The sequence below is a fragment of the Columba livia genome, chromosome 19 (genome assembly GCF_036013475.1).
Source record: "Columba livia isolate bColLiv1 breed racing homer chromosome 19, bColLiv1.pat.W.v2, whole genome shotgun sequence".
In the NCBI taxonomy this organism is placed as follows: domain Eukaryota; kingdom Metazoa; phylum Chordata; class Aves; order Columbiformes; family Columbidae; genus Columba; species Columba livia.
The window spans coordinates 8,643,889-8,671,224 of NC_088620.1; the positions used below are offsets into that span (position 1 = coordinate 8,643,889).

Here is a 27,336-nt window from a genome sequence, read left to right on the forward strand (position 1 = left end):
AGGAGCGGGTGTTGCAATCGCCCCGTGAAGCAATGTCAGGAGCGGAGGAGGCCGGTGCCAAGACAGGGATGGTTTCCCTGGCGCCAGCAGCCGCGGGAGCTGGCAGGGTCCCCCCGCTGTGTGCGGTGGGGAGGGACGTGGCACAGCGATGCCAATAAGCTGGGGGGGCTTCCCAGCACCCCGGGGTGGGGGGGGTGGCACAACCGCTCTCCTTGAGCCACCCCCATCCCCCAGCCAGCAAATTAGAGCGGCTAATTATCAGGAGGAGGCGGGGGGTGCTGGCGCGACTGCAGCGGGGCGGTGCGGGAGGAGTGGCCGGGCTGGGGCTGCCATGGGGCGCCGCGCTGCCTGACCGCCCCGGGCGCGGCCTTCCTCCTCCTTCTCCTCCTCCTCTTTCTTCTCCTCTTCCTCCTCCTCCTGCCGCCGCCCGGCCCGGCCGGCTCCGCTCGCCATGGGAGATGTGGTCTCCACGCACCTGGACGAGGGTCGCCGCCAGCACATCGCGGGTGAGCCCCGGGCGCGCTCCCCACGTATCCCACCCGGGTTCTCCCCATCCTTCTTCTCAGTCCATGCGGGGGACACACACCCCCCGTGTTCCCGAGGGTCCCCCGGCTGCTCTTCCCCTCTCTCCCGCACTTTCAACTTTTTCTTTTTTTTTCTCTTTCTTTCTTTCCACCACGTTGCAGTTTCACTGTGTTTTTGCCTGTCCCCTTGGCTGGGCACAGCCCGGGGCGGGGGGGGCGGTGAGGGAGGCAGCCGAGGTGCCTGTCTGCCTCCCAAATGAAAGGCTGGGTTGTGCCGGGGGTGTTTGTGTTGGCTCCGGAGACCGGGGAGCGTGTTCGTGCGCTGAGCTTCCCCGGGCGGCTGGGAGGGAAGGGGGGAGCTGCGCTCCGGAGAGATGCCGGCAAGCCGGGTCCTGTGCAGGGAAACCACTGTCAACATGGGGTTTGCTGGGGCTGGGCCGGCAGATGAACTTTCTCCCTCTTAGCAATGCTGGGGGAGAGTTCTGGGGTAGGGGAAGGGACTGGCTGCACCCCTGGGGTACCCCAGGATGCCCCTGTCCTCCCACAGCACGGGCAGGACACAGCAGTTCCCCTGCCACCGTGTGATGGGGAAGGGTGACAATGTGGTTATTGAGATCCCAGCCGTCCCGGGACGTCTGCCCGGCGCAGGATGTCTGGTCAGTGCCGCCCCGGAATCACGGAACGTGGGATTACGGCATCTGTACAGGCACGGTTTTGTGCAAAGCGATGGCTGGGGAGGGCAGGGCTGCTAATTAGCGCCTGCGGTGACATGCTTGACCCCCATAAGTGGGGTCACCCCTCCGTCGGGGTGCCGTGCCCCCCCGCCCTGAGCCGCCTTGCGTCACTTGTGATGCGGGCGCTTCGTTCCCTGGGGCTCCTGAGCAGGCAAGACTTGACCTCTGAGCCCTTTTGTGCTTCGGTTTCAGCTCCCCAGGCTGAAAAACCCTGCTGTCCGCTGGCTTAAGCAACCCCCCCGCAAAGCTGCATCTCATCGGGTGGCTTCATGTTGGACCTTGTGCACCTTGTTGGGAGCTCAAGGGCTCAGGGATCACCGGGTTTTGGTGGTGGTTCTGCAATATCTTTCCTCTGGCTCCGCCATAAAGCCACAGGAGTGGCTTTGAAGTCCTTTTTCCCCAAGGTCTTTGGGGAAAAAGCTGCTGTGGTTCTGGCACTGATGGAGCAACAGGGTGCAGCTGCCGGGGTACCGGCACACGGGCTTGATGTCTTATGGTGTACGGTGGAGCCCACCTGATGCTGGCCAGGCCCCGCTGTCCTGGGACGCTGGCAGGAATGCTTACGTGGTATGTGGCTCAGCAGGACGCCAGCAGGTTTGTGAACTTTGAAGGCGAGCTTGTAACACGCTGTGGGGTTTTCGTGGCGCACAGTTAAAGCTCAACGCGGCTGATCCAGTCTGCGTGTGACACGGTGTCGAGTCTTGCTCTCCGCAACATGGTTGGGTTCAAAGCACATCCCGAATCTCCCTTTAACTTACTAGTTCTCCGTACAGAGGCTGCTCCCTGTCCAAGCCCTGTGGTCTTAGTCCTGAAGAGCCTGGGAAGAATCACAAGGAGAGGCTCAGCTGGGTTTCCTATGCAGGAATCTGTCTTGCTGGGCCAGAAATGAGGTATTTGCAAGGCCAGGCTGGACAGCTGCACCCTGGCAGGGACTGAGCTGTTACACAGGGGGGTTTCAGCCCGTGTGGGCTGCAGACAAGTTTTCATGGGGGAAATAATATTCCTGTGAAATAGGATTATGGAGATTAAGTTGGTACCTGTTCTGAGCTGTGCTGCAGCTCTGAGCTCTCAGGGTGAGTAGGGGAGATCCACAGTTGTACTGGGACACCTTCCTGGGAGAAACTGGAGCCTACTGGGTTCGCTAAGCACCTCTCTGCTCGGGCTGCTCGCTGGGTGCAGAGCCCCCAGAGCTGGGAGGGGCCGTAAGCCGACAGGCAAGGCATGACTTGCTGTCAGGCATGCAAAGCAACGTGGCGGGGAAAACTCCGGGTTTTCCTGCCTCACTTGGCCTGTTCTCCACTGCTGCTGCTCCTGCCGGCACCCGGGGAGGAATCCATCCCTTCTCCAAGAAACTCGTCCCAGTTGTCCTCCCAGTTTTGGCGAGTTTGGAGGAGCTGCCCAGGCTGACGTGACCCCTAATTACAGGAGGGACGGGGGATCTCTGGTCTTGGTGTTGCTCCCCATGGCTGCAGCCCCCATGCAGCAGCAGAACTGCACTGGCTGGACACGCAGCAAATCCTGGTGCTGCAGGGATACGGGGAGAGCCTGGGCCAGGTCTTTTCCTCCCTGCTGGGTGCAGAGCTGTCAGCATTGCAGGAGGGTTAAAGGCAGGAAGGAGGTGAAAACAGCCTTCCCATGCCATGCATGATGTGGGCCCCTCTGCCACCACAGCCATGCTGCGAAGGTCCCGTGCTCTGTGCCAGCCCACGTGGTGGTGGCTGCGGTGAGGCTGATGTCAACGTCTCTCAAAAGGTCACAAGCCACACACGCGTGACTTGTTTGTTGGTGGCTCAGGATCATGGTCTTTCCTCCCGCTGGTGGGACTGGACCATCCTCCAGCTGCTGGACCAGGTGTGTGGGCAGCATCCGTGCCAGCACCAGGGGTGTCCCGCTGCACTGGGGCTGGTGGGGCAATTGGGGGTTTACACCAGGGGATTTACACCAGGGTGGTTGTCAGGCAGCGCTACCAGCAGCTCCTGCCTCCCTTTCTCCAGGGTCTCCATGACCATGTATGGGCTTGAGGAGCAGTTGTGATGGGGCAGCCAGTAAGTGCTTCCTTCTGCCACCCTGCTTCTGACATTGTCCTGGGGTGAGTCACCCAGCTTGTTTGTCAACACCCTTTGGCTGCTTCCTCCTCCTCTTCCTCCCAAATGTGGGTTAGGAGTTGCTCCCGATGTGCTCTGTGGGCTGGAGCAGGGGCTCGCTCTCCCGCCATGCACAAGGATGCCCAGCACGGCCACCATCGCCTGGGGACATGAGGGTGGCTGGTGCAGGGTGTCCTGCCAGGGGTTCTGGGAAAGCCAAGATGTCACCAGGTGCCTTGAGGTTTTTGCACAGTGTCCCCTCTTGTCTGGGGCAATAGGTGCACTGAGCAAAGGGCTGGGTGAAGTTCTTCCCCCATGCTGGAATAACTCCTCTTCTGTTGCGTCCCAGCCCCATGGTCACCTTCTTTAGGGGGTGGCAGGAGCTGGTTGGTTCTGTCCCGTGGGGCTGGTGGTCCTGGGTGAGTGGGAGAGCCCAGGGATGTGGCAGGAGCTGCCAGCTGTTTCTGCAGCCAGAGGGATGGGAAGGTGGGCGGCAGAGCAGGGAGGGTTCCTGGGAGCTCACACCTTGTTCTGGCATCTTCAGGGAGTCACCAGCCCGTTAATTTGTGAATAAACCAGCTGTTAATTGGGGTGGGAATTCCTACAGACACCAGCCCACGCAATGGTGGCAGAGGTGACACCGAGCCTCACCCCTGGTGCTGAATCCACATCCTTTCCTCTCCAATGACACTTGTGGAGCTTCAGTGGCTGCTTGTCCCCAGCATCACCGAGGAGCATCCTTCTCCTGCCAGGAAGCTGGGTGCCAATAGGATGGGCTGTGGGGTCGGGTCTGGGGGTGCCCAGCAAACACAGAAAAGTGTCTGGCTGTGGTGTGCTGGGGGGGAGATTGCTGTGGCTTCCTAAATCATGACACTCGTTTCCTTGCCATGGCCACAGCTCAGCTCCAACCAGCACGGGAGGCAGTGGCTGCTGGTGTTGGGCTCTGGGGTTGGTCTTGAGGCTGAAAACCTCACCCTGCCCTGGGGTGGGACGGGTGCAGGGAGGCTCCGAGGGATCGGCACTGCAATGTGCTGGAGATGTGGAGTGCTTTCTCGTAAAGAAGAGTGTGTCTTCTTTCATCGTGAAATAAATAACTCCCCTGGCATGTCAGGGCTCCCTGCCAGCGGGGAAGGGCTGGTTCTGGCAAGCCAGGGCTTACCTGCAGCCGTCGTGTCAGGGCATGGGGCTTGCTCAGAGCCAGCGTGTCGGAGCAGGGGACATCACCCGCTGTGGGGACCTCTTGTGTCGGTGGCCCTCCCGCATGGGCAGGTGGTAGGAGCCCTCCAGCCCTGGGGCAGAAGCTGCCTTCCCTCCTGGGGGCCCTTTTCCTGCCTCCCCCAGCAAGGGCTTATCCAAAAGCATTGCCTTGAGCATACTGGGGTACTTAGGGAGGGCATCTCTGTTCTGCCTGGGAGCAGGAGCAGAGCTGGCATTGCTGCCATTCTTCTGGGTCATCCCCAGAACAGAATAGCACCCTATAGAGCAGGATCCCCCCCCCTGCAGTGTCAGACATTCCCGTTCCCATTGCAGGGACCCTGCAAGGGAAGCACAGCCAAAAGCTGGGGTTTCCCAAGCCTTTACCTCCCCCCATCCCCAGATTGCAGCAGAGGCTGGCTGAGAGCCCAGGGAGGCTCAGCACACCCCTGTCAGCTCTATCCCACCCTCCTGGGGACTGAGGGGCTCCCAAGCCCCATGGCAGGTTGCAACAAGCTGCTGGCTCCCACCTCTAGCCCTGCTGTAGCCATGGTGCTCCACGTCCAGCCCCACGCTAGGAACAGCGAAGGTGCCATGTGGGTGGGGGACGGTCACTGAAACAGCCACCGTAAGAGCCCAGGGAAGGTGTGCAGACAGCCCTGGTCCATAGGGATGCAATGAGTGGTGGGTCCTATGGACACACCCAGGAGCCTGGTCCCAGCCCGTGGGGAGGGAGTGGCATTGGACCCACCCTCCCCATTTCCATCCCTCTCACAGCATCCTGCCACCAGGCTTTATTTCACAACCCCGCAGGCAGCCCAAATGGGCAGGGAGATGGGGGGAATCTCGAGAGCTGTCTGCTTGCAGAACAGGGCTCTTGCCTCCCACAGCACCAGGACCCTGGGCTCGGTGTCTCGGAGCTTTTCAGCAGGCAGAGAGGCTGGAGGGCTCCAGGGATGCTTGTCCACAGGAGCTTGCCAGCATGAGGTTTGAAGGCATGTGAGCACCCCAGCACAGGGCTGAGCAGCTGCTTTGCCCCTGCAGGACCCAGGTCTGGTCCCACCACCCAGTTTGCAGAAGGCATCACCCCACGTTTGCTGCAGGCAGCGGCTGTGCCCCCAGCCCCTGAGCCCTGCCCCTTGCCTGGATGTGCCCACAGCAGCTCTGTGGGGAGCCCAGTGCTAGGGGGCCAGTGGGGAGGAAGGGGCAGAGCAGAGCCCAGCGCTCACAACAAGCAGATTTCCTCCCAGCCTGCCCAGAGCGGAGGGGGAGGAAGGAGTAAAACTCCACCTTTTCCCCTTTTTCAAAGGGAAAGGGCAGCAGCATTCAGCACAGGTCCCAGCTCTGGCTGGTAGAGCGCTATGCCCTTCTCTGTGCCCTCCTGCCCTTCTCTGGCAAGGATCTGTCCCCAGCCCTGCTCTGGGGGGCTTGGATCCCTTTGCCATAGGAGTCCCCACAATGGGATGTCCCCACACAGCAGGGATGGATGGGACACTCTGCCTTGGAGCTGGCAGGGGACCCAGGGCAGGACCTCCTTCCCTTCTTGCTGCGTTGGTGGCTCCTGGGGCATGGGACACTTCTGCTGGCTCCCTCTGCCAGCTCTGCTCAGCAATATGCGTGATGCCCCTTGAGGGGTTTCCCTGCATCAAGGGACATGCCCCAAAGCTGGGGTGACCGCAGTGCCACTACATGGGGCAGCAGAGCAGGGCTGCCAGCTCCCAGGTACACAAAGTGATGATGGCTCAGCCATAGGAAGTATCCTGATCCCCTTCCTCTGCTTCCAACGCATGCAGCGCATCACCTGAGACAAGGACAGAGCCTTGCCTTGGGAGTGTCCCCACATTGGGAACATTCCTGCCTTGGGGACATCCTGTCAAGAGTGTCTGGCTCTCTCCTAGGAGCTGCTTTACTCTGCCCATCCTCCTGCAGTGAGGAAGACGCTGGTGATGCTCTGTGCTGCGTGGCACTAGTTGCCAGCCCTATTGGGCTGGTGCCCACTGCCAAGAGACATCCACAGTTCACCAGGAACCCTGGTGCTTCTGGAGCATCCTCAGCTTTGGGAGACACTGATCCCACGGCCACCCTGGGCTGGGGCATTGCCCTTCGTGGGGCGGAGGGAACAGGCACGGGGACGTGGTGTGGGATGGGTGCTGTGGGGCAGGTGGAGCCCCTCTGTCCTGCCACGGTTTCAGGAGGCTAGGCTGCTCTGTCTTGTGCGACAGAGCCCAGCACAGTCTCGGGGCTGTTTTGTTCAAATACCTCTTGGTTTTTGTTTTTTGTGGATGTACATAAAAGTCTTTGTTTGGCCTCCTCCCGCCACGCTGGATTGGGTTTCCCACTGTCACCAGGCAGCTCAGTGGAGAGAGAGTGTGCCAGGATCAGCTCCTCTCCCTGCGCTGGGCACGGGGGCACGAGGGGACCGGCTGCTTCTCCCCTGCGGAGCGCAGAAGCATTTGCTGGGGCATCCCAGAGCAAGGAACACCCACCCCCTGCTGTCCCTGGCACCCGGAACATGACAGACCCAGGGATGTCCAAGTCTGATCTGACCCCTTTGCCCTGGGGACCCCCCTGTTCCTGTAGCTCTCGGTGCACACCCACAGTCCCACTGCCTGTACCCTGGTGTTGGCTCGGCCACAGTGGAGGTGGCACCATGCCGGAGTTGGTGCAATGCTGCCACACTGGTGGTGGCAGATGAGCAGGGCCTTATCTGGGGAGGGGTGATGGTGCGTCCCACCCTGCTGTGGGGCAGCACCAGACTGGGGTGAGCGCCAAAGGGCTGGCAGCTCTTTTCCAGCCTGACCAGACACTGATGGGTCTCTGGGGCATGAGACATGTGGGATGATGCGACTGCAGCTGGGATGAGGGCAGTGGGTCCTGGTCCAGCGTGGGGTTTGGGGGTGGTACCCAGCTTGAGCCAGTCTGCTCCATTGGGATGCTTCACCTCCCCACAGCCACCTCCCTGCCCGTGGGATGTCTCCTGACTGTTCTGCCAGTGCAGCCACCTCTTCTGGTGGCCTCGAACCTGGTTGCTGTGCCCACCAGCCAGGTGGCACTTTAACATGGGGTGGGTTTAGCCCAGCTGGGGTGCTGTGTGGGCACCTGTGCCCAGTGGCTTTGAAGTATCACCCCTGAAGGTAAAGGGGAAGGAGTGGGGCAGGAGGGTCTTGCTGGGATCAGGCAGGGCTGAGTGGGCAGGGAGGGGTCTTCTCCTGCCCCCATCCCTCGGAGGCTGTTTGTGCAGGGAGGTTCAGGGCAGTCATCTCGCGCTGGGCTCAGTCCAGCCCTGACCGGCTTCTCCAGAGACGTTCAAAGGCTCCGAATGCTGTTTGTTATTCACATGGACATTCCTTGCACACAGCCCCGCAGCAGCCTTGTTCCCGGGGAGCAGCAGGAGACCAGCATCCACAAACACCCGCCGGCACGTAGCCAGGCACTAATCCCTTGTCTGCTGGGCTGGATGCGCCCCAAGCTGTGGGGCTGATGCAGGGGGCTGAGTCCAGCTTTGTGGTTGGGACTGGGGCGCAGGAGCAGCGGGTGAAAGGTGTCTGAAGCGCAGTCGAGGATTTTTATTCTGTTCTAAGGCTGAGGAACCGCTGCTGAATGTTCTGCTTTGTTTTCGGCCCCGTGGGTTCCGTGGGCTGCTTTAGATCTGGCCGCAGCCGCGCCAAGCACAGCTCCGTGTCGGCAAGTTTGTTTGCTCGGGGCTGGGAGGGGAGTGGTGTGGTGCAACCGTGGTGCAGCCATGGTGCAACTGCCACGGCTGGGTGCGGTGCTGGGCCACGGGGTGGGTGCTGCCACGGTGGGGACAGACCCGCAGGGACATCCGCAGGGACACAGGGTGCTGCCAGCAGTCGGGATGGGGGACGCCTCAGGGTGCTGGGCGCTGGTGATGGGGTGCACCTTGCAGGCGGCAAAGCACAGTGCCATGTCCCCAACGGGTGCCCCAGCCCTGAGCTGGCACCATGGGTGCTTCTGACTCATCCGGGGGCAGAGCCGAGCCTTGCAAAGGCAGGGCGAGAGAGGATCAACCGGTTCAGGCCTGGGCCCAGCTGGTTTCTCCTCTGAGGCTCCACTGCCTCATCCCTTCCTGCTGCTCAGCCCCCGTCCTGCCCACCCTTCCCCACAAAGGCGTGAGTCAGAGGCCAGCCGGCTGCTCGGCTCAGCCCCAGCCCAGCCCGTGCCTCCGAGCTGATTTCTAGCTGAAAATATTCCTATGGGTTTTGGGATGGTGCTGGAGCCAGGCAGCGATCCCCATCCTGCCGGGTCCCCTAGTGCTGGGCTATGTCCCAGGTGCCAGCATCAGAGGAAGGAGCAAAGAGCTGGGGCAGGCACTGGAAGCAGGCTGCTCCCGGATTGTTCCAGATAAGCTCAGTCTAAATCCCAATAGCACACTGGAGCAGCAACATCCCGTGCTAATTTTGGGTGGGTTTCTGAGATGGGTGCATTTGGGTGCAGGGAGGGAAACTGTCCCCAGTCTTTGTTTCCTCCCCCCGCAATTTGTTTTTCCCTGTTTCAGTCTTGCCTGGTCTGTATGAGAGAGGAAAATATGAAGGGATACTGGGTCAGCACCTGGATTTTGCTTTTATCAGGAACAAGCCCATCTTCAGCCCCTTTTCTGCCACGGTGTCCTCCCAGTTGGGGAGCTGGTTCCTGTCCCCTCCAGCCCCAGGATCGCCCTGAGAGCCTGTGCTGGAAACCCCCTCCCAGGGGGATGCTCAGGGGATGCTCAGCCAGGCTGAGTCAGGCCCATGTGAAGGAGTTTGTGTTTTCTGGGTGGAAATGAACTCATTCAAATTCTCAAAATCCTGAAGTGCCAGCTGGGGCTTAACCCCTTGAGTGCACCCGTTGTTGCTGCGAGTTGCTCCTGCAGGGAGATGCAGCAGCTCGCAGCTCTTCTGTATGCTCGGCTGACAGTGGCACCTCTTGCACAGTCCATTCTGTGAGTTGTCACTGTGTTGCTGATGCTCAGCCTGCACAGAGCCATCATGTGCCCTGTCACACTGCCTTTCCCAAAATCTCATAGGGATGAGCCTGCGCTAAGCCCCACTCAGCACTGTGGAGGGACGAGCCGGCGGGCAGGCTGGGTGACACAGCAGCGGGGCTGTGTGCCTGGTGGGGACAGCATGTGTCTGTGGGTAACTCCCAGCTCAGCAGCTCCAGTGGTGCTCAGGGCTCATAGGATGCTGCTGGTTTGAGGTCTGGCTCAGCACCCCATCCGTGTGTGCTGTGCACCCCATCTATGTGTGCACCCTGTTCCTGCTGTGCTGTGCACCCTTGGTGGGGGATGCCCAGACTTGTTGTCTGCATAATGCCAGGATTTGGGGCACACAAGGGTGGCCGGGGGCAGCGAGGAAGCCCCCTGGGCACATTTAGACCAGGCAGCAGTGCAGGATTGCTGGAGCAGCCCCGCTGTGAGGGGTGATGGTGGCATTAACCTCCCCGCGATGTCCTTGTCCCCATTTTCCCTTGCTGGGAAAAGCTGGAGCAGCCCGAGAACGGGATGCGAGGGATGGGGCACAGGCAGGGGGCCAGCGTGGGAAAGTCGGCGCTTGGGTGACGTTCCAGGCATCACATGCATGGTGGCACTGCCCGTCCTGCCCGGCTCCCATCCCACCAGCCTGGCACAGGCAGAATGCCGGTGGCTCCGCTACCCCCTCACACAGTGGGCATGGGAACCGGCAGCCTGGCGGCTGCTCCCTGTGATGCTGGGGACAGCCAAGGATGCCACAGGGTGTCCCCATGAGCAGTGCCCCCCCACCTTGCACCGGCACCCCTGCCTGCACCCAGCAGCCAGTGGCTGGGTAAGGGGGGGCACTTTTGTTTTTCTTCTGCCCTTATCTGGGTGGAAATTGTCTTCTGTCCATTCCTGCCTCCCCGAGGTGTGGGCTGGTGGCACTGTGTGCCACCCATGGATGTCCCTGTCAGTGTCACTGGTTTGGGGCTGCTGAGAGCCTCCACTCTCCCCAGCAACCTGCCCCCGCTCGCTAATCATTTACTGGCTAAATTAGTGATTAACTCCTTCCTGCAGCCTTGGCAAGCTTGGCCGGGCCAGCACACGCTGCTCACACATCCCCTGCCAGTGGGATGTCCTATGGATTGCCACCATGGCACAGGCCATCACCACTGTGACACAGAGGGACCTTCACGGGGGTAGAGGCATGGTCCCCCACGCATCTGCTTGTGCCATCAACCCCTTGCTGAGCCGGCAACAAGGGGACAAGGGACACCTGCATGGTGGCTGGGCGAACTGGGGGTTTCCTGCGGCCCCCCTGAGTCAGGCTGTCCCATGGCGGCCAGGGAAATGAGCCAGGAGAGGCTTTGTCATGAGTGCGGGGGCCACGGATCAGCTGGCCCGGGGGCTCTGCTTCAATGAGATTTTTGTCCTTTATTTTCTTATTTTTTTCTGGATCAGGGGGAAAATTCCCTGCCATGGTGAGACATCCCTGCGGCATCCCTCAAGGGCTTGGGCACCCGCCTCCCAGCTGCTGCTCCCCCTCCCACTCGTCTCAGCTGCATAAACCCAGGGGGTCCTGGGGAGGGTTGGGATTTCAAAGGCACCCTCACCCCTCTGACTGTATTTAAACAGCAGCAGAAGGATGACATGGTCTCTGGAGGGTGTGGATGTGGGGCTTGGGGCTTGCAAAACGGGATGTGGGCTGAAGGGAGGTTGTGGATGACTCTTCCTGCATGGATTTGTCAGACGTGGCCTTCAGCCTCTCCTGGTGGGGTTTATGTGTGTGTAGGAGTGTGCAAGGGCGTGTGTGGGCATGAGTGTGTGCATGGGGGTGTATGTGTAAGTGTGCATGGGTGTGTGCATGGCGGGGTGTGTATGTGCATGTATGTGCGTGTTTGTGCATGTTTGTGCATGGGGGTGTGTGGATACATGTGCTGCTTGAGGCACAAGCTGTTCATCTGCAGCACCCTGTCCCTGCTGTCCCTGTACCCCGTGGGGTGCATTTGGGAGAACCCCGTCCCCTGGGTGCTCCCTCCTGGCCATGCACACTTGCAGCGATGCCACCCTGCTCAGGGCTTGGGGACCCGCTCCCTGGCCCTTGGGAGGACACAAAAGTGGTGGCCATGCCCCAGGGGACAGCCCAAGGGACAGGAGGCAGCTCTGTGTCCCCAGAGGGGTGCTGGCTGTTTTGGGTGCAGAGGAGCAGTGCACCCTCCCCTACCTTTTCCCCTTACGTGTTAACCCTTTGCTGCCCACTCAAGATCCTGCTACATTAGAAACAACCTCAGCTGATCAGTCATCTTTGAAGGGATATGGGGGGATGCTCATCTGAAGAGCAGCTTTGCTGAGCATCCCCGACAGAGCCTGCCCAGTGCTGGGGGAACCCAAGCCGGTCTCCAGCTCTGGGAAACCACCTGAGCCACGTCCCTGACCCTGCTGGGCTCTGTCCCACCTGGGACGTGCTGTGATGCTGCAACAGCCCTGATCCTGCAGATACCTCCATAGGTCATGGATGCATTGAGAGGATGGAGAGCAGGAAGGGTAACACTGTTGAATGGGGGTCAAAAAAACTTTGCAGCAAAACCTGTGCAAGATCTGACATCCCTGCTACCAGATCTGCTGACTCTGCTGGCCGTGGCCTGGACTATTTAAAGCATCACTCTCATTTTCACATGATTTCGAGGGTAATGAGGAAAATGAGCTCTGCCTTCCTGCTGACAGGGCTCTCTGCAAGACAGAGGTGCCAGGATGGTGTTTCTGGAGCACTGATCTCCCCACCGTGGTGATACAAACCACGGGCAGCAAATGCAGGCAGCTGGAGGGAAGAACACGGTCGGGCTGTCTGTGCTGTGCTCCAGGAGATAAGGTCTCTGGGTGAGACCTGGAGCTCATTTCTTTTTCCCCTTGGCTTCGCTCTAAGAGGTGCTGGAGCTGGCCCTGGTCATATGGGAGGTCAGGATAAGAGCTGGGTTCTGCCGTGGGATGTGTATGTGTGAGGCAGGGGATGCTTCTGAGGGCAGGACGTAGGCAGCCCAGGCTGCTGGACCAGCTCGGGCAGCTTTTGGAGTCCTTCTGAGGGTGAGATCCACCTCCTGCCCTGCTTCAAAGGGACTGACACCAGACCAGGGCTGCTGTGGCCGGGCTCTGACCTCTCTACATGCCTTTGGGGGTGCAAACCCCAACACTGGCAGCACCGGCTGGTCCAGGGGTTGTCACCTACCCGGCCAGTCCATGCCATTGTGCACGGCTTTGTGACTGGTGACAGCTGCAGTGGCACGACCGGTTGAGGGGGTGGCAGGAGCAGGAGCTGCCTCTCCAGGCTGGTTTCGCCCAGACAAGCCTCAGGCTCCATGATCCTTGGGCGTCACCCAGGACAAGGACAAACCTGTGCTGCCTGTTCCATCCCACTGTCAGGGTGTCCTCGCAGTGGGGGTGCTGGCTGGGTGGGTGGCTGTGTGGGTCCCTGGGGATCTGGCAGGGATGTGACATAGCCAGACCCTGCGAGACACGAGGAAGAAATTGTTGTCCCTGAGGGTGGTGAGAGCCTGGCCCAGGTTGGCCAGAGAGGTGGTGGATGAACCATCCCTGGAGACATCCCAGGCCAGGCTGGACGGGGCTCTGAGCAACCTGAGCTGGTGAAGATGTCCCTGCTCGTGGCAGGGGTGGCACTGGGGGAGCTGGGAAGGTCCCTTCAGTCCAAACCGTTCCATGATTCTATGAGATAACCAGGTATCTATGAGATAATTCTCCTTGCTCCCTGCATCGCCCCCAGCCCTGTGTCCAGCCTGACCTTGGGGGTTTGCCCAGCACTGGGGTGCCCAGAGCCCTTTTTCTGCTCCTCTGTGTGCAGCTGCTGCAGACAGAGCCCCTTTATCTCTGCCCACAGCCGCCACGTGCGGCTTAGTCATGGGGAGGGACGGCGGGAGAGATGGAGCATGTGCCCAGAGGTGCTGGCACGGGGGCTCCTGCTGAGCCAGGCGGTGGTTGTGGTCACCCCTCTGCCACCATGGAGCTGGTGGCTTCCCCCTGCCCTTGCCAGGAACCAGAGGGATGTGCTGGAGTCTGCGCTGTCCCCTGTCCCCCTCTGGACAGAGGGGACTGTCACCTCTGCTTAGACTGTTCAAGACAATGAAAAACTAGCCAAGAAATATTAGTTTATTGCTTTTCTTCACGCTACAAATATTCTTAGAAAACTGTCATCAAATTGTACTATCTGGTATATTTGTACAATTTACAATATTGTTTTTATTTGCAGCGTTTTATTAAATAGGAAAAACTAACCATGAGGTGGATTTTTTTTTCTCTTTTAGATTATATATTGATATAACAAATATATCCCAGCCCAGTGTCGCCAGCATCCCCTTTTCATCCCAGAGGGGCCTGCTGGGCCGGGGGAGCTTTAGTCACCTTGGATATTTGACTGCAAATCTTTTGTTTCAATGTTTGCAAGTCATCGACTTTTGCTTTTCCATTTACTTAAGCCCTCCTAATTGCCCCCGTTGTTAATCAGGCAAGAATGAGTGACTAAGCCGCCTCACCCGCCCCGGGGACTGGGGGTTCTTTTTTTATTTCCCATGAGCTGAAAGGAAATGAAACCACAAAATGTCCATTTAAATCTCAGCTGTCAGCATCACTGCCCAGTGCCCCGGCCAGGATCACACAGTTGTGCAGACAGGAGCTGCGGTGCAGACGCGAGCGCGGCGTGACTGCGAGCGAGCTCTTTTCCAGGAGAAAATGCCAAAATCGGGGGTGAGGAATTCTCTGCTGGGACGTGCAGTCGTCTCATTCCTCACTGAGAAAAAAAAAGGTTGCCTAAATGCAAAGGGATTTGCAGCCCCGGCGTGGTGTTTGGCCCATCGCGGTGCCAGCATCTCCTCGGGGACGGGTTTCTCTGCCCCCAGCCGCCCTCCTTGGGCGGCGTTTTCCTCTGGAGCTGCTCAACCCACGGGGATTTGCAGCACCCTGGAGCAAGCTGCTCGGGTTTGGCTGCGATCACGGGTCTGGGTCTGCCGCTGCGGGAGGTTTTGGCTCCCGCAGAGCTGTGCCGGGGCTGGCGCGAGGGTCTGTTTTGTCTGGGTCGATGCCCCCAGCATCGTGCTGGCTCCCGCTCTGGGGATGCAGAGCCAGCACTGTTCCTCCCCGCGCCCATCGCCTGTGCCCTGGCAGAGCCTGAGCCCTCAGAAATACTTGGAGGCGACTCAAATTCTTTCCTTTTCACAGGCTCTGGAGCAAAGTTGAGAGTGAAATTCAAAAGTTGAGGCTCCGTGTGCCAAAGGCAGCTCTGGGGGGAGTTGCGTTCCTGGATCTGGGATGCTTTGTGATGGGGTTATTGGTGTAGGAGGGATCTGGAGCTGGGGTGAGGGTAGAGTGGGTGCTGTATGGGGTGGGGTGTGTATGGGGCTGGGGTGCTCGCGATGGGGGTGATGGGGTGATGACCCCATTCCCCGGCTGTGGCCGTTGCCCCAGGAGGAGCAAGGCTTTCCTGGGGCTGGGAAAGCATCGTCCCGACTGCTGGGGGGGGTGGGTTTGCAATGCCCCCCCTTTATCAAGGTGCTGCCAGGGAAGGGTTCTGCCTCAGGATGGAGCGGGACCTCCTCTGGTGTGGGGTGCAGGGGGGCACCCGGCATCTCAGGCTCTTCCAGCACCTCGGGATCACCCCAGTTTGGAGGTCAGGGTCCTGGGGTGGTGACATGGGGAGCATGATGGGGGCCAGGCTGTCCTTTCCCCTTCAAATCCTCCTGTTGAGGAGCCTGGAGCTGCCCAGCCATGCTGGAGGATGGTGCTAATGGGGACACACCAGGGTTTGGGGGGAGCGATGTTTGGGGCTGAAGAGGGGGATTTTCCCCCCAATCTCAGCCAGCCAAGGCGGTCGGAGTGGGGCGGGGGAGCCGCAAGGGGCACGGGAAGCCGTCAGCATCACCGGAATCAGCTTAATGTCAGGAATTTCCTGCCCGGGAGAGGAATCTGTGGCATTAACGTGAAAGGCCAAAAAAAGATGGTGCTGACCCCAAATGAGTCCCTGGCCTGGACAGGGAGGTGGCCCCCGCACTCTGATGGGCAGGAGGGTGGGTGGGGGAAAGGTGTCCTTGCGGGATGTCAGGGGGGGTCTGCAGCAAGAAGACCCCCAAATCCAGCTTGTGCCTGATGTGGCTCTGCTCTCTCCTTGCAGAGAGGACGGGGAAGGTGCTGGGGGAGTTTTGTCGGTGTTACAAGGAGCAGTATGGCGTAGCGCTCTTCAACAGCGTCCGCTATGAGATCGAAGGCAACGGGGGGCCACAGGCCCAGCTACTCCACCGCAAGGTAAGAGCCGGTGGGAAGCTCCATCCCCCTGCCCAGAGAGCACAGACTGGTGTCCCCCCCAAAGCCCGGGCACATCCCCACTCCCTGTCCCACCCTGCAGGGGGGGAATGTCCCCGTGCCACTGGTCCAGCCCATCCCCGTGGCATCAGGCACCATTCATGGGGCTCCCTGGGTTGATTGTCTTTCCCAACCCATGCAACAAGCACACTCCATACCCATCAAGCAGGGGCATAGCTGGACCCCCCAGGGGTGGCTGTGCTTGGTGACAGGGCTGGCAGGAGCTCTTGGGACCCCCTTGTCCCCAGGGGCACCCTGAGCAGGGTATGCTGGGCTGTTGTCCTGCTCCTGGGTCCAAGCAAATGCCTCGGGAGGGGTAGGAAACCCCTGGCAGGTGTCTTTGTCCCTGTGGGGGCAGAGGAGGTGGCTGTGAGTCTGATCTCCAGCAGTCATTTGTCTTCTGCCTAGCAAAGGGTCTCCAAGCATCCCCTCATGTTGCTGGGGGTTCCAGCACCTGGGGATGGATCCTGCACTCCCCTCCCACCTCCAAAGGCAGATGCACATCAGCTGGGGATTCTCAGCAGCACACAGGGTTTGGGGTCCCTCCCTGGCCAGGTTGGTGGAGCCACTGTCCTGTGGGTGCTCCTTGAAAGCAGCAGGAGATGTGATTGCACATGGGGATGGGCTTCTGCTTCTGTCTGGGCCTTAAAGGGTTGTTTTCTTAAGAAATCTTGAAATTGCATCTATGAGGTTGGAGCTCTGGGTGCTCACAATGATTGTCTCCCTGGCTCACCCACAAAAGTGTCACCTGGCCATGTCCCATCTCCTTGGGAAGCTTCTGGGTGTGTGGAGCAAAATAAAGGTGTGGAGGTTCCCAGGCAGGATCCGGGAGCCTGGTGTCCTGGGCAAGGCATCCCTGGCAGATGCCTTCAGCCCCCCCTCGGGGTGTAAATGTAAATGTTTCTCCCTCCCAAGGTTGGTTGCTTCATTAAAAGGCTCCATCAAGCAGCCCTGGAATGTCTGGGGAACAGCGGCAAGGCGGGGAGGTCAGGGACGCCCTGCAAGCCTTTGGAAGCACCGGCATATAAATGGGACATTCCTCTTGTCCCATCTGCTGCCCGTCCTCTGCTGGGGTCCTCACATTGTCACTGGAATGTACTGGGGCTCCAAACACCCTGGGACCTGCATGTCTGTGGGGTGGCTCTGCAAGGAGCTGGGGATGGCATCTCCTCCAGCTGGGCTTCGCGCTCCCCAAATATGCCCAAAAAGTCAAGAAGATGCAGGGAAGTGTTCTCCCAGGCCTCGAGTAGGTCTAGCTGGGATCTAACACTTGTTTATCTATTCTATTTATTTCATACCTTTTTTTTCTTGCCACCTCTGTGGGGACGTGGTGCTCAGAGGTGATACCAGGGGCTGGTGTCCCTCCTGAGTGGAGAGGACGAGCTGCGCTGGGGTCCAGAGTGTGCCTTGGTCACCTGAAATGGCAGCAAGAAGCAGCTGCAATGAGAGCAATGAATAAATGTTTCTACTTTTGGCTTCTTCAACAGCACCCCTGAAAACTGTCCCCAAGCATCGTCTCTTCTCATAACAGCCTCTCCTGACTGAGTCCCAAAGCCAACGTACTCAGTCTTGTCTCCCCCTCCCCGCAGCAGGGATGCAGGCAGTGCCATCCCCCCCAGCCCTGACCTGCCCAGCCTGGCAATTTGGCACATACCTGCCTGTCCCAAATATTTACCGGGGTTGGGTGGTGCTGCCTCGGAGCCTCCCCTGGGTGAGGAGGGTGTGCAAGGAAGGGACGGACACTGTGATGCTCATGGCCACAAGCAGCCATTCCCCATCCAAGCATCCCCTGGACCTGCATCAGGGCTCAGCCTGGATTTTATGTCAGCAGACAGTCCATAGGGCTTCATGTGCCTTGGGCAGCACTTTTGAAACTCATTTATATGGAATGATTTCTCCTTGGATGAGCCACCCCAGTGAGATGCTGATGGGGACTCCCAGAACTGGCACCACCTTTCTGTCCCTATCCTGGGTGGTGGCCTTTGGGTTGAGGGTCTCATCGCTCCCTCTGTCCCCCAGCCCCACAGGGCTTTGTGCTTCTTCTCCCCCTTCCCAGGGCTTTGGAAAGCAGGAGGGAGCAGCGAGGTGCTGTCAGCCTGTTTGCTGAGCCAAGCTGCTCTCAGACCTCCCTGCAAGTCAAGGGTGTGCGGGGGCTGGGAGGAGGCAATGGGGTGTCTGTGAACCAGGAGATGCAGAGAGGGAAAGGTTGTGGTACTGGGTGCATAGTGGGACCCATGGCCTGGCTGGTCCCTCTTGATGGCCACCATGGTGGATGGTGGGTGGCCACGGCAGGAGAGGCGGCTGCTGCACGATCCCTCTCTCACGAGAGCTCTCGGCTCTTGTTTATGTTCCTGGGATCATAAAAATTCTTGGGACAAATTCTTGGCTTGCTCAGCCAGCCTGTGTTTGGAACGGTGTAAAGGCTGCCGGCATGTGGGCCAAAAAGGGCTGGCGATGGGCTGCTCATCACAGGAGGTGCTCAGGAACACGGGATGTCCTCATCCTGTTTCTGTTGCTGGTCCTCCATGAAGCCCAGAGCATTTGAGCATCATCTGGTGCTGAGCTCTATGGGGTTGATTTTTGCAATTTCTCTTCCATGTCCCATTAGGAGCCCATGCAAAGGTTCCTGCCATTTGCAGCTTGCCTCTGACCTTCACCCTGGCAGGATCTTCTGGCTGATGGCCACTACTGAGGAGCACCAGGAATGGTCCTGCCCGCCCCAGCCTGGGGAAATGGCAGCAGTTGAATCATAGAAACGTAAAATCATTTTGGTTGGAAGACACACTCAAGATCATCGAGTCCAACCATTAACTTACCCCTGGCACTGCCCCATGTCCTGAGAACCTCATCTCCATCTGTCCAACCCTCCAGGGATGGTGACTCCAGCACTGCCCTGGGCAGCCTGTTCCAATGCCCCACAGCCCTTTGGGGAAGAAATTGTTCCCCAGATCCAACCTCAACCTCCCCTGGCGCAACTTGAGGCCGTTTCCTCTGCTCCTGGCGCTTGTTCCTGGGGAGCAGAGACCGACCCCCCTGGCTCCAAGCTCCTTTCAGGCAGCTCAGAGATCAGAAGGTCTCCCCTCAGCTCCTGTTCTCCAGCTGAACCCCCAGGTCCCTCAGCCACTCCCATCACACTTGTGCTCCAGCCCCTCACCAGCTTCGTTCCCTTCTCTGAACGCTGAGGTTGGGAATTGCTGATGGAAGCTCTGCCCTAAACTGCCACTTGGCCAAGTGAGCTCGGGTCACTCAGCGGAGCTTGGTGCATCGTCTCCCAGGAAGGAGATGACATGGACAGAGGTGTGACCACCGTCATGGTGACCATGTGCAACTTAGCTGCTGTATGAACAGCCCCTCTGTGGTTTTCTGGGGCTGCGCATGTGGAACCCCCAGGTTGTCACACAGACATCTATTCAGGCATCTAAATTTACAATGCTATAGGAGACGATCAAGTGGTGAACATAGAGACACTCAGCATAGCCCTAATGCAGAAAACTCCACCCAAACCACCACCAATGGACCTTGCTGAGCTCCCCATGCCAGGCTGTGACTGTAGGATGAAGGGCTAAACAGCTGGGAACCTCACCACCCATGTGCCACCCACTATGTGTCTCCTGCCCACAGGTCCCACTGGAGGACCACGTCATCTACTCGGGCAACCTCTTCCAGTACATCGAGGAGAACAAGAAGTGGAGGAACCGCTTCTGCGTGGTCCCGCACAACTACGGCTTGGTCCTTTATGAGAACAAACTGGTGAGGGACATCACCCTGCCACCCATCTCCAGTGGGGGACACCCCATCACTGCAGTGGTGTGGCCGTCCTCCCCGTTATCCGTGACCATCTTTTTCTGCTCAGGCCTATGAGCGGGACCTACCGCCCCGCGTGCTGGTCAACAGCGCTGGCTACAAGATCCTCACCTCCGTGGAGCGGTACCTGGAGCTGGTGAACAACAGCCTCCCCGGTGAGTGTTCTGGTGATTGCGGGGCAAGGAGGGATGCTCACGGTCCCCTGCCACCCCCAAGCTGCTGGGCATCTCTCAGGACCTTTGGGAAGGGGTGGTTTGGGGGTGTGGACATCCCTGTAGACCTTCAGGAATGGATGGTTTTGGGGTGCAGGGCTGTGGGGAAGGAGAACAGCCCCATCCTCTCCACAAGGTGTAGGAAGCTGTGTGAGGTTTCTGCTGCTCAAGTCCTGCCACAGAAAACAGGAAAGGAAGGAAAATGTGTCTGTGGCTCCACAAGAGATGCCCTGAGCTGCTGCCACCTCCCTGTTCTGGGGATTGCTGGGTGAAGGCAGCAGCTCCAACTTTTCCATCCAGACCTCCGGGAGGACCAGCCATCACCCGTTCACTGTCATAGAATGACAGAAAAGTTTGTGTTGAAGGGACCTTTGAAGCTCCCCCAGTGCCACCCTGCCATGAGCAGGGACATCTTCACCAGCTCAGGTTGCTCCGAGCCCCGTCCAGCCTGGCCTGGGATGTCTCCAGGGATGGTTCATCCACCACCTCTCTGGTCAACCCGGGCCAGGCTCTCACCACCCTCAGGGACAACAATTTCTTCCTCATGTCCAGCCTGAATCTCCCCTCTTATAGTTTAAAATCATCGCCCCTTGTCCTGTTGCAACATGCCCTGCTGAAAAGTCTGTCCTCTTACCCCATTCCCTCTTCAAAGCATCCTTCCCCCCTCCACAGGTGTGACACCCAAATCGGGGCAATCCCCCATCCTGAAGTGCCCCACAGATTTCCCCCTCATCCTCTGGCACCCCTATGCCCGGCACTATTACTTCTGCGTGATGACGGGCAAGGAGCAGGAGAAGTGGCGGGCAGTTTTCCAGGACTGTGTCCGGCACTGCAATAACGGTGAGTGATGCTGGGGGGAAGCAGGGAGGCTCCAGGGTGGGGAGAGCATCATACTCCTGCTCCAGAGGGGTGGCTGGGTTGGGTTTGGGGCCTAAGGAGATGATTTGGGGTTCAAGAGGAGGAACTGACTGGGAGTTGTTGAGCATCATAGAATCATTTTGGTTGGAAGACACACGCAAGATCATCGAGTCCAACCATTAACCCACCCCTGGCACTGCCCCATGTCCCTGAGAGCCTCATCTCTGTCTGTCCAACCCTCCAGGGACGGTGACTCCAGCACTGCCCTGGGCAGCCTGTTCCAATGCCCCACAGCCCTTTGGGGAAGAAATTGTTCCCAGATCCAACCTCAACCTCCCCTGGCGCAACTGGAGGCCGTTTCCTCTGCTCCTGGCGCTTGTTCCTGGGGAGCAGAGCCCGACCCCCCTGGCTCCAAGCTCCTTTCAGGCAGTTCAGAGATCAGAAGGTCTCCCCTCAGCTCCTGTTCTCCAGCTGAACCCCCCAGGTCCCTCAGCCGCTCCATTACACTTGTGCTCCAGCCCCTCACCAGCTCCGTTCCCTCCTCTGAACTCACTCCAGCACCTCTTTCTTGTCGTGAAAGGCCCAGAAGTGAACCCAAGATTTGAGATCATTAAGCATTTCATCCTCTCCCTGAGCAGGGGGGCTGTGGGGTCCTCCAGACAACCGGTGCATCTCTGTGCCCAGCTTCATCCCATACAGAACACGGTGCCCACTCCAGGGCAGGCAGCATTTGCAGGAACCAGCACGGAGCCTGGTTCGAGAGTCACCCTGGTGCCTATTTTCCACCCTGAGGTAGAAAATATTTGGTAATTAAAGTAATCAAACCTGCAAGCACCACCGTCCCGCTCCCCACCCGCTGGCACCGCCCGGGCTCGGTGCGGGAGGACCCGGGGGTGCGGGGCTGCGGCAGGACCTGCCTCCCGTGTCAGCGATACTCTGGCAGGAAAACACGATTTTCCTGTTCAGCTGGGGCCCGTGTGCTCCTGGGCTGAGCCCCAGGTCCCAGCGGTGCCACAAATGGCGAGAAGATTCCTGGGGAAGGAGGTGCCAGCACTGCAACCAGCTCAAAATTGGGTCTTTTAGTGGGCAAAGGGTGATGCTGTCTATTTTTTTTAGTGCTTCTTTCACTGCATGTAGCCCCAATTTTGCCAGAGCTGCTGGTTAGGGAGCAGAGGAACGGAGCTATATTCTGAGCCCGCGTTTCGGTGGCGGTTTCCATCCTCCCATGTTAGATTTAATCTGAGAACTTTGCTCTTTCCCTTCCTTTTGGTGCTCCTCGCTACCAAACACATCCATGCAGTGATGGTGAGTCGGGGGTGTCCAGGCTCATCAGGATGAGCATGTCCTGAAGGAGCTTGGGCTCCTTTAGGGGTGCAATGACCCTCCTGCCCCTCGTTGCCCTGGCATGCTGCTGCACCATCATTGCCACGCATGGTTCAGCACCCAGGGATCCCCGTGCTCATTGGCTGGACCCACAATACCGGGTCACTGTGAGCAAAACCAGCTCCTGATAAAAGAGAAATTGACTTCTCATACTAACAACAAGCCAGCGTATTTATTTTTAATGTCCCCCACCCGGGTGCTGCTGCAGGAGAAAGGAGAGATATGACCCTGCTGCCAGCCAGAGCTGTGCTATTACCTCCCCTCCTCCCTCTCCTCCTCCTCCTCACATGTGATAAAAAACCCTCCCAGGGTGGGCAGCGGCCCCAGGACAGTCTGTGCTGGTGGGTTTCTGCATTTCTGCATCCTGGGTTTCTCTGTGAGATAGTTCTTTCACCCCCCCGAGCTCCATTTCTGCCCCTCGCTGCTCCTGTAAGCTCCAGGATACTGTTTCAAATCCCATGAAAGCTCTTTTGTTGTTGTCAAGCAATTTTAACTTTTTTTTTTTCCCAAATTAGAGGCTCTGTGTCTGCCTCCAGTTGTGATTAGTGTGGGAATTTTCACCTCCCTTTCTCAGACTGTGTTTTTGTAACACCAGCTCTTTTGTAAGGACCGGGGAGGGACGTGCAACATCGTTCCTCACTCAGGAGGTGTCCAGCCTGGTTTCCCTGGACCCTGGGTGCCCTTGGCTGCTCCAACATGGTCTCTTTGCCCAATATGGTGACACGTGGGGCTGGAGCAGTGCCCACCCCACTGACTTTCATCCTTTATTTCAGGCAGGCTGTGTTTTGGGCAAAAAGCCTTTTCAAACAGCCATTTCTTCTTCAGCACTGTTCCCTCAGCGAGAAAGAGATGATCCTGTGCTGTGAGCAGGGTGGATTTTGCAAAAGTCAAGGTGTAGCATCACTCTCCAGTGTTGGGGACACAGTCACCCCTGGACCCTTTCCAGGACAGGGTCCAGGCCTGGGTGGTTGCTTCCCATCCCCAACAAAGGCAAGCTCATATCAGTGCTTAATTAGCCTCACATTAATGAAGCCAATTCATGAAATTTGCCCTGTGAGGTGGCACAGTGGCTTTGTGCAGCCAACCCTGTCTGGGTGTCCCTGGGGTGATGCTCAGCCAGGGACAAGTGACTTTGGTGGGGCTGATCCCGGTGGCTTTCTGTGGGGTGAATCCTGGGTGGTTTGGAGGATGAGGATTGGCTGTAGCAGCTCTGGCAGGAGACTGAAGCCAATGTCAGGTTGTCCCACCTGGGAGGTGACACTGAGCTCCATGGATGGAGAAGCACTGGTCCCTGGAAGCACAACTCTGGTCCAGCTCCCCCTGAGCACTGAGAAAGGGCCAGATTTTACTTTCTCAGCATTTTTTTTCCCCTCCTGTATATTAAGCTGCCCCTTAGGAAAAGCTGCTTAGGCTTGGAGTTAAATGTAATCATCTTAGAAAAATCTGTGTGTTGGAAAAGATCCACTCACCACCCCAGGAGGGGAGAAGCCACCTCTGGCTGCAGCTCCCCAGGACACTGGCTTGCTGGGGGGTCTGGGGATGTGCCACAACCCTCTACTGTCATCACTGTGCCAGGGGACCCTTTGCCACAGGGCTGGGTCCCATCCCACCTCCCTCCTGGCAGAGTTCCAGGAGGGAGATTGGGGGTTTTGGGGCAGTTCACCCCCAGGAGTGTTCCTCTCCAACTGGCAGGCGCCTCTGCAGCCTGGAACAAGGCAGGGACATGTGTGGGACATGTGCCAGCAGCGTTCCACTGTCTCCATCTTCTCCTGCACGCGGCATGTGGCTCCCAGCACCCTGTGCTCCCCATGATGAGTGCCACAAGAGGGTGGGGGTATGCCCGATCCCCCCTCGTGCCAGTGGCCCCGGGAGCCAGGCTGTGGTGACTCATGGCAGTGACACCTCAGGGATAGCCTAATGTCCCTCCCACAGGCTCAGGGACGGGACCTGACTCATCCCAGCGCCTCTCAGCCACTTTCCTCTTCCTCCCCAGCTGCACCATTCCTTGCAGGGCCCCCAGTTCCTCCAGCCCCTCCCCGTCCCGTCCTGCTGTGCTGGTGGGGGTCACTGAAGCCCCCAACCTTCTGAGCCCCTGCTGCTGCCATGCCATGAGTGATCATCAAGTCCCTGAGCACCCCCGTTCTACCGCCCTACCCTTTGTCTGGCTCTGGGGGGCAGGTCAGTCTGTGGACAGAGTGGGACCCCCCCAGCCATGAGTTTATCTGAGGTCTGCTGCCCTGCACCCAGTTACAGACAGGGCCTCAGGAGGGGATCCCCCACCCCTGGTGACAACCCTGGACTCCTTGCAGGGGTGTGGGGGACATGGGGGATCCTCCGTGCTGGTGGGCTGGGGCTGCCCCTCACTCCCAATTCTTACTCGTCCCCCTGTCCCCACCCCAGGGATCTCTGAGGACTCCAAAGTGGAGGCTCCAGCCTTTACAGATGCCATCCGCATGTACCGCCAGGCAAAGGAGCAGTACGGCACCTGGGACATGCTGTGTGGCAATGAAACCCAGGTGAGGACCTGTCCCCCAGAGCTCGGGTTGTGGGGTGAAGGGTACAGGCTGAGCAAGGTCCCCAAAACCTCCTCCTGCCTTTGCAGGTCCTGAGCAACCTGGTGATGGAGGAGCTGCTCCCCGAGCTGCGGACCACCATCGGCCCCCGTCTGAAGGGCAAAGCTCCGGAGCGCCAGCGGACCTGGATCCAGGTGTGGGGCTGGGGGGGGACATTGTCACCTCCCCCCCCACCCCTGTGCTGCCTCTGCTTTGGGGACTGCACTGGCACACTGGGATCACTACCCGCCACATTACCCCCTCTCCAGCCACTAAAGAGTCCATCCTCATTCTCTGCTGTGGCTTTTTAAAGCTCCTTGTTGTCGCCCTGCAGCAGCCCTGACCGTCCCTGCCTGCCACTGCCTGTCCCTGGGGCCAGGGAAGCAAACAGGAGGAAGCCCAGCCCTGGAGCAAAGCCCGTCCTGGCTATATTTAGCGAGAGCCATTTTTAGAGCAGCGCTGGCTAAATCCAGCCTGGAGCATTGCGAAAGACCGAGGGCTCTTCAAAACAGCCTGTGAAAACCTTAAAAGCTGATAGTTAATTATCACCAGGCTCATAACATGCTGCTGGAGCAGCCTAAAAGTGCACAAACTCTGCTTTTTCAGTAGCTGCGGTCTTAGCTGCAGAGCTGGGAAACCCGAGGGAGGGAGACGGGGGAAGGCTCTGCCTCCCGCTGACCCCAAAATCACAGCGTTTGGCTGCAAAGTGAGCTTGAAGCATCAGCGAATGGCTCCATCCCACTCATGAGGTTGGTTCCTGAGACCACAGGCAGGGTATAGCTTTGAAATGGGGTTAGGGGCTCTCCTGCCTGGCCCACCACCATCCCTGGCCCACCAGCATCCCTGGACCACCAGCATCCCTGGACCATCAGCATTGCTGGACCACCAGTATCCCCAGACTTGCAGCATCCCCAACCCTACCTGGAGCAGCACTTGGCTCTGTGCCCCTCAGGCACCACTTTGAAGTATCTTCTGCACCATGGGGGCTTCATCTCACCCAGCTGGGATGACCCTGGTGTGGAAAACCTAGTGCCAGAGTGCGAGGAGAGGTCTGGTCAGGACATGGGCGAAGGCTCAGGAGGCATTTGATGCTGGACAAGATGGTTAGTGGGGGCAGCATGAGGTGTGGGAGGATGCTGACCACTCCACCTGTCTCTCGCCAGATCTCGGATGCCGTCTATAGGATGGTGTATGAGCAGACCAAGGCCCAGTACGATGCAGTGACGGCCAAGTGTGAGCAGGAGCGGCCCCAGATGGAGAGCACTATCCGCACAGACATGGATCAGATCATCACATCGAAGGAGCACTTGGCCAGCAAGATCCGAGGTACAGCCCTGTGGGGTGATGCATTGTCCCAGGAGGTGTGAGTCAAGGTAGGCAGTGATAGCCTGGATAAGGCAATGCGGCAGGACCAGGTTCAATACAGACCAAGGGCCCCTTGCAAGAACCATTTGCATTGTTTTGCAAGTCTGGGACACCACTCCTGGTGGGACTTGGGGAGAGGGCCAGGTCCCTGGCCCTAGGGTGGGTTTAGGACCTGATCTGAAGAGCTGGAAGGGTGAAGGAGGAGCCTCACCATGCTTCTCCCCGCTCTCTGCCCAGCATTCATCCTCCCCAAAGCGGAGGTCTGCGTCCGTAACCACGTCCAGCCCTACATCTCCTCCATCCTGGAGGCCCTGATGACCCCCACAAGCCAGGGCTTTGCTGAGGCGCGGGAGGTGTTCTTCAAGGAGGTGACAGACATGAACATGAACATCGTCAACGAAGGTGGTGTGGAGAAGCTGGCAGAGGTGAGAGCTGGTGATGCTTCTTGCTGACTTATGGGTGTTAGGACTGGTCATGCTGGCATTGCTGGAGTGGATGGAGCTGGGGCACTCCAGGCTGAGAAAATACATGGGGATGAAGGCCACGTGGTGTGGCATGTCCTGCCCTGCTAAGCTTGACTTTATCCTCAGTACATGGAGAAGCTTTCCCACCTGGCCTTCCACCCCGTGAAGATGCAGTCATGTTACGAGAAGATGGACCAGCTGAAACTGGAGGGCCTTCAGCAGCGGTTCGATGTCTCCAGCACGTCTGTCTTCAAGCAGAGAGCCCAGATCCACATGAGACAGGTGGGATGGGGACTGGGGTCCTCCCATGTCCCCCTGGGCTGAGCACAGAGGGGTGGGGAGTGTGAGCAGAGAGGGGATAGGGGATAACCCAGATAGGGGTTTGGCCAGGATGTCTGTGTTGTCTCAGGGACCTTCATGTCATTGGCAGACAGCTAAAGGTGTGTGGTCATAGAACCATAGAATCATTTTGGTTGGAAGAGACCTTCAAGATCATAGAGTCCAATCATTCATCCACCCCTGGCATTGCCCCATGTCCTGAGAACCTCGTCTCCGTCTGTCCAACCCTCCAGGGATGGTGACTCCAGCACTGCCCTGGGCAGCCTGTTCCAATGCCCCACAGCCCTTTGGGGAAGAAATTGTTCCCCACATACAGCCTCAGCCTCCCCTGGTGCAACTTGAGGCCGTTTCCTCTGCTCCTGGCGCTTGTTCCTGGGGAGCAGAGCCCGACCCCCACTGGCTCCAAGCTCCTTTCAGGCAGTTCAGGTCTCCCCTCAGCTCCTGTTCTCCAGCTGAACCCCCCAGGTCCCTCAGCCGCTCCCATCACACTTGTGCTCCAGCCCCTTCCCCAG

General features: G+C 58.7%; 1 protein-coding gene across 1 annotated transcript in view; it reads left to right on the forward strand.

The window, feature by feature from the left end:
• The first annotated feature begins 304 nt into the window (after nucleotides 1-304).
• The window catches only part of NIBAN2 (niban apoptosis regulator 2), a 31,160-nt gene continuing 4,128 nt past the window's right edge, over nucleotides 305-27,336 (forward strand). Inside the window, exons 1-10 of the mRNA XM_065035980.1 lie at nucleotides 305-506; nucleotides 15,660-15,790; nucleotides 19,469-19,597; nucleotides 19,701-19,806; nucleotides 20,536-20,703; nucleotides 24,505-24,620; nucleotides 24,707-24,811; nucleotides 25,820-25,982; nucleotides 26,259-26,446; nucleotides 26,612-26,767. Coding sequence (XP_064892052.1) covers nucleotides 452-506; nucleotides 15,660-15,790; nucleotides 19,469-19,597; nucleotides 19,701-19,806; nucleotides 20,536-20,703; nucleotides 24,505-24,620; nucleotides 24,707-24,811; nucleotides 25,820-25,982; nucleotides 26,259-26,446; nucleotides 26,612-26,767 — 1,317 coding nt within the window. The 5' untranslated portion in view covers nucleotides 305-451. The remainder of the gene's footprint in view (nucleotides 507-15,659; nucleotides 15,791-19,468; nucleotides 19,598-19,700; nucleotides 19,807-20,535; nucleotides 20,704-24,504; nucleotides 24,621-24,706; nucleotides 24,812-25,819; nucleotides 25,983-26,258; nucleotides 26,447-26,611; nucleotides 26,768-27,336) is intronic.